Consider the following 6,283-nt stretch of genomic DNA (forward strand, 5'->3'; position numbering starts at 1 on the left):
CCTAACGTTGCAACCTTTAGCGAACGTTCCCCTAACGTTATCCTAACGTTGCAACCTTTAGGGAACGTTACCCGAACATTCTTTTTTACAATCCTCTAACCTTTAACAACTTTAACAACCATGATACCAATCGTACTATTACATTAAACTTAGTAGGAATGAATGAAGAATTAATGAAGAGGCAAAGTTGATAGTATTTAAAACTTGATCATACAATATAAAAAAATTACAAAACATACAATAATCAGAATCAGTTTTATTGGCAATATAGACACAATTTTGGAGGAGGGTTATTTAGTTAATTGCAATCTGGAAACCCATCGCTATGTGCCACTTAATCCTACACACTTGTCTTAAAGTCCAGGGAGCCCTTTTTGGCCCTGTATGGGAAATGGGAAAAACTCCCTAAAATCTTAAAAATCCTAAATCCTAAAAAATATTTTGATGTATAATCAAGCAATTATTGTATATTTGTATTCATTTAAAACCACTTGCATGTGGCCCAAAATGATTTTTCCTTTACTTTTCTTTCCTCTACCATGACAACATTCAATTGGGAAAATGTATTAAATTGTTGATGCAAATGACCAAAATCAAATTTCAGGTCACTGCATCTAAAAACATTGATATCCTCCATTTTAAAACAATAACTTTTAAATACAAAGGGTGAACTTCAGCCCACAACTGATGAGAAAAGAGCAACCATGTTGATCCACCATGAGAGAATTAAATATAACATATACAACAATGTATCATGTTTGCTGTCGCGGCTCCACTTAATTCAGGGTTCAGGTCTTGTCAGTTTGGAAACTGCAGCAAAGTTAACTCACAGGACTCAATGACATTACTAACCAGAGACAATATTGACATGTGAAGAGACAATCCTCCAGCAAACTGCTCGGTTTATTTTAGAAACTACCAGCCAATACCTGGTTCAAATAATCTGTATCCCATGAATCCAAAAACAAGCCCAATTCAGAGCTCCATTTGTTTTTATTGTACAAAATAAAGTTGTTGGAACATAAAAACATGGATAACCGCTCTAAGATGAAGTCAGAACTATGGTAAAAATTGATGACTCAATTAGTTGCTGGACATAATTATTTTTGATTATCATTTAAGTCACTTATCAAGCAAATACACAAAATATTCTCTGGTTTCAGCTTTTTTTCAGACATTGTAAACTGAACGTCTTTGGGGTTTTGAGCTGGAAATCAGACAAAACAATGTCACCATGAGCTTTTGGAAATTATGATGCCTTATTTTCTCGACCAAATGATTAAATAATTAAGAATGTAATTGTTGGTTGCTGCCCCGGTGACAGAATGAATGTCATCAAATATTTGACACAATATAGGGCCCCATCGAATTCTCCATTTGAATAGCATCTGCTGTTATCTAACTTATCCTCAACTTTTAGTTTAGTTGCATTTCAAGCATTCAGTGAGTCGTTTGCTTATATTCACTGTTTTTAAACAATTGAAACTGAATTTTAGGTCAGGAGAAACCAACTTCCAGCTGTGGTGTGGATTTCTGCATACAAAAAGATGCATAATGCTGACTGTTACTCTCCAGTAGTGCGTTGCCAAACTATAATCCAGGTTAATAGTCTTAGTTAGGGAAGCTACCAACTGGTTATCTACATGAGTCACCTGAAAGCTGATCACAGTCCTCAACTCAATCAACAGCCTTCTTATCAGGGTCCAATAGTTCATGCAGGGAGTGCTGCTGCTGTGCGAGGGGACTGATTTCTGACTGATTTTTAAGATTTCACCGGAGTTTTAAGTTGATAAAGTGTGTTTAATTCAGTTCGTGCGCCAAAGAAAGTCCTCAGAAAACGTTAGACTCAGCACAGCGTGAAGTATTCCTCAACAGTCCGTGGCTGGTGTGCGGTCTAGTCTAGTTTTTCTTCTTTTCGTTGATGGTCTGTCCCTCGGGAACAGGTTTCAGGAAATAAGTGGGGTTGTTGTGGCAGCGCAGGGCCAGCAGAGCCGGCACAGCAGCCAGCAGCACATTGAGGGTGATAACAGGCCACCATTTGTCTGCTGGGACCCGGTACGTGAAGGGAGTGCGGGAGTGCAGAGATGCTCCGATATGGCACCACTGGGTCTGAGAGATAATCAGGAGGAAGTCATCTTTACACTTTTTTAAGGAATATTAATTAAAGCAACATTAATAACCACAGTTACCTGAGCCATGGCCCCGGCTAAGAAGATGGTCCAGTCCAACATCCAGCTGCATCCAGGTGTTTTCAGACCATAGATGAAGACAGTCAGCAGGGGAAGAGCATAGAAAAGATACACCAGCATCTGCAGGAACAAAAAGATCACTTATCATTTTAAAAAAGAATGTACAAAACATTTGAATATATCTGGTGTATTTTTCTCCGGACTGACCATGACTCTTGGAAAGCCAACGGGGTCTTTAAGGTAGGGCTCGTACTGGTAGACGTAGGTGAAGCAGGCGTCGAGAGGACAGTCCAGCACCACCTGGAGCAGAGCACGATGACACACTTATGGTACCCATACTACACATGTGACCTCGTGTCTCAGTAAATTCACCAGTAATGCTGGACAGATTAGTAGTTTTACTCACAAAGCCTCTGAAAACAGAGAAGGCCATCGCTCCAAGTAACAGAAGAGACAGAAGCAGGTCAACAGGTCGAGACAGCAATCCTTTCTTCTGCTCTGCTATAATCTAGTCGACACAGGAAGAAATCTCAGTACCGAACATTCCATATCTGCAATTTCAGTACTTGAACGGGTCAATAAAGCCTGACCAATAGGCAGATTTGCATAGGCATTGTACGTATTTATCGTAACAACTTCTCGTGAAATTCTGTTATCTTGCATTCACGGGTTGTCAGATTATTGTCAGAGTGAGGAAAGAAAAAAAATGTTGTTTTGCCTTTAAAAACTTTCCTCCTCTGACAATAGCTCAAATTAGACAATCTAAAAAGAAAAAATAGGTTGGACACCACTTCTCTAGACATGTAGAAGATTGTAAATGTCTCATCTGCAGATATTTACCTTGTCTGCTGTCACGACTGGCATCTCTCTGGGTCGGCTAAATAGCAGCGAGGCCGCCCAGAAAGGCACCAAGAAGAAGGGGACATTCCTCCAAAAGGCTGGTTGAATGTTAGACCCGTATTTACCTGCACAGACGAGACATCAGTAACATAAACAGATGCAAGGTGATAGGTGATGGATCAATAGGCATCCATCCATCCATCCATCTTCATCCGCTTATCCGGTATTGGGTCGAGTGGGGCAGCAGGACCCCAAACTTCCCTTTCCCGAGCCACATCAACCAGCTCCACTGGGGATCCCGAGCGTTCCAGGCCAGGTTGGAGATATAATTCTCCACCTAGTCCTGGGTCTTCCCCAGGCCTCTCCCAGCTGGACGTGCTGGACCCCTCCCTAGGGAGGCGCCCAGGAGGCATCCTTACCAGAGGCCCAAACCACCTCAACTGGCCTTTCAACGCGAAGAGCAGCAGCTCTACCGAGCTCCTCTCGGATGACTGAGCTTCTCCCCTATCTCTAAAGGAGACCCCAGCCCCCCTCCTGAGGAAACCCATTTCGGCCGCTTGTACCCTGGATCTCGTTCTTTCGGTCATGACCCAACCTTCATGACCATAGGTGAGGTAGGAACAAAATTGCCGCGGTAGATCGAAGCTTTGCCTTCTGGCTCAGCTCTCTTTTCGTCACAACGGTGCGATAAACGGAATGTAATACCGCACCCGCTGCTCCGATTCCCCCAATATCTCCGCTCCATGGTCCCCTCACTCGCAACAAGACCCCAAGGTACTTAGGCTGATCCCAGTCCTTCCCCTTCCCCTTCCCTACCCCTTCCCCTACCTTTGCGCGTTCACGCGGCACCTAGTGCCGGGCCAATACGTATTACGAGCTAGGGGTAGGGCTAGATCAAGGGCTTATAACCCTACGGATCTAGTGTGGACGCGACCTCACTAGAAAACACAGGCAGTGTGTGGCTGCTGCATCAACCAAGAGAACATGAATGTAAGTACTTTCAGCTTAAATATTGATTAAAAAGTTACGACAGTCGGTTTTTTGTGTCTATGCAGTCCTGTACATGTGTACCCATGTTCCTAACTGAAACTTTTTAAAAATCGCTAGCTTGCAATGCTCTAACGCTAATCGCTAACGCTAATCGCTAACGCTAACGTTGAACAGTCCCACATATTTCTGCCTTGAATGGACTGTATAGATCGCATAGATTGTATAGCTAGATATATATATTAACGGTTATGATACATCGCTTCGTGCTAACATATACCGCCCTGTCTCACACAGGAGACACAGGAGGACACAGCAGCTGATCCAGTTGGGGCTGCAAAAGAGCAGACGTTCCTAATTCATATGTTATGTTGTACCCATCATTATTGCATTGGTAGCCTACTATTATTGTAATATTTAATTAATTCCTGGTCATTGTTCATGCACTTGTTATAGTTGTTTGGTTTTGATACGGACACTGATGATATGTGAGTGGGGGTTACTGGCCAAAGGCTCCAGACTGGTCTGGAATATCAGAGCAGCTGTAGCTACAACAGTGTAGTGTTTGTGTGTATTTGTTTGGTCTTGTGTTATTTTTTTAGTTTTACACATAGAGTGCCTTTTATTGTGTGCGACAGTTTAGTTATGGTTCTATAGTTGACAATGGTTCTGTAAATTATTTTATGTACGTTTTTGCCTGTTATGTTCATTTATCACCAATAAAGACAGATTTTTGTCACAAAATGTTTTTGTGAACATCATGACATTCAAAACGGTGATAACTGAAACAGATATACACCACCATGTATACAGGGTGTATAGTAGTATATGTACACATGCATGTGTATACCATTTGTATTGCAAACAGACCTAAGTACTACACAGATAAGTACTCTGCACTACCAAAGTGAACCTAAATAACTATAAAATATATAACACTGTTGTCCAAACCACACAATCAACGACCTAGACGGCATCTTGGAGGTTGTGATTCAATACTGTATGGTGATGTCACCAGTGGGTCCCAATTCATAGGGGATGTTTTACCCCTTACCCCTACCCTTGGTTTCAGGGCCAAGGGGTAGGGGTAAGGCCAAGGGTAGGGTAGGGGAGGAATGGGATTCAGCCTTAAACTCCTTCACTGAGGTAAGGACTCACTCCCACCTGGAGAAAGCACTCCATCGGTTTCCTGCTGAGAACCATGGAATGGAATAGGCAGCACTTACCAATAACCACTCCCGGGATGTGTACAATGATGGCCGATGAGGAGCCGGCCCACAGCAGCCCCAGGCTACGATAGGACTTCCTGCGTGGACAGGAAATCCATCATTAGAGGACTCACTGAACACATAGCGACGGGTTTCTGATGGTGATGTCACAGCTTACCCTCTGAACATGCGGTGGATGATGGTGAGGAAGAGGAGCAAGTGAACGACACCTTCCCAGTAAGACGTCATCACGGCATAGGCGGTTCTTAGATGAGGCTCACCCTGAACAAACGGCATGAGCGACTTTGACTTTTGACACATCCCAGTGGCTAGAACACGTTTACACACCCAGGCTAAAGTTGATTAAAAAGAGGAATAAAAAAACATCTTTTGGAAATTGATGTTGATGCCTTAACTGAAAAAAATTAGGAAAATCCAATCTTTTAAGGACACCAATTTTCTTTGTGAATGAATAATGTATTGTACATAAATAAATGTTCTTCCTTAAAATAGAGGGGCATAAGTACACCCCCCCCCCCTGTGTTAAAATACAGGGAGCATAAGGATACACACCCCTATGTTAAAATACAGGGAGCATAAGTATACACCCCCCTATGTTAAAATACTGGGGGCATAATAAGCACCCCCCTATGTTAAAATACAGGGGGCATAAGTATACACCCCCCTATGTTAAAACACAGGGGGCATAATATACACACCCCTATGTTAAAATACTGGGGGCATAAGTATACACACCCCTATGTTAAAATACAGGGGGCATAAGTATACACCCCCCTATGTTAAAACACAGGGGGCATAAATATACACCCCCCTATGTTAAAATACAGGGGGCATAAGTATACACCCCCCTATGTTAAAATACAGGGAGAATAAGTATACACCCCCGTATGTTAAAATGCAGGGGCATAAGTATACACCGCCCATGTTAAATTCCCATGGAGACAGGCAGATTTTTATTTTTAAAGGCCAGTTATTTAATGGGTCCAGGATACTATGCATGCCGATAAAGTTCCCTTGGCCTTTGGAATTAAAATAGCC

At 42.5% G+C, this 6,283-nt stretch overlaps 1 protein-coding gene across 2 annotated transcripts in view; it reads right to left on the reverse strand.

Moving 5' to 3' along the window:
- Positions 1–906: 906 nt before the first annotated feature.
- LOC116699513 (transmembrane 6 superfamily member 2) overlaps positions 907–6,283 on the reverse strand; it is a 7,627-nt gene continuing 2,250 nt past the window's right edge. The window contains exons 4-10 of one of the 2 annotated variants that reach the window (XM_032532148.1): positions 5,403–5,506; positions 5,243–5,322; positions 3,030–3,154; positions 2,596–2,697; positions 2,397–2,489; positions 2,190–2,309; positions 907–2,109 (exon numbers count right to left, since the gene is read on the reverse strand). In XM_032532148.1, the coding sequence (XP_032388039.1) occupies positions 1,900–2,109; positions 2,190–2,309; positions 2,397–2,489; positions 2,596–2,697; positions 3,030–3,154; positions 5,243–5,322; positions 5,403–5,506 (834 nt within the window). In that variant the 3' untranslated portion in view covers positions 907–1,899. Of the gene's footprint in view, positions 2,110–2,189; positions 2,310–2,392; positions 2,490–2,595; positions 2,698–3,029; positions 3,155–5,242; positions 5,323–5,402; positions 5,507–6,283 lie in introns of both variants that reach the window. The other variant, XM_032532147.1, reaches the window with a different exon arrangement.

The sequence above is a fragment of the Etheostoma spectabile genome, chromosome 12 (genome assembly GCF_008692095.1).
Source record: "Etheostoma spectabile isolate EspeVRDwgs_2016 chromosome 12, UIUC_Espe_1.0, whole genome shotgun sequence".
Taxonomy (NCBI): domain Eukaryota; kingdom Metazoa; phylum Chordata; class Actinopteri; order Perciformes; family Percidae; genus Etheostoma; species Etheostoma spectabile.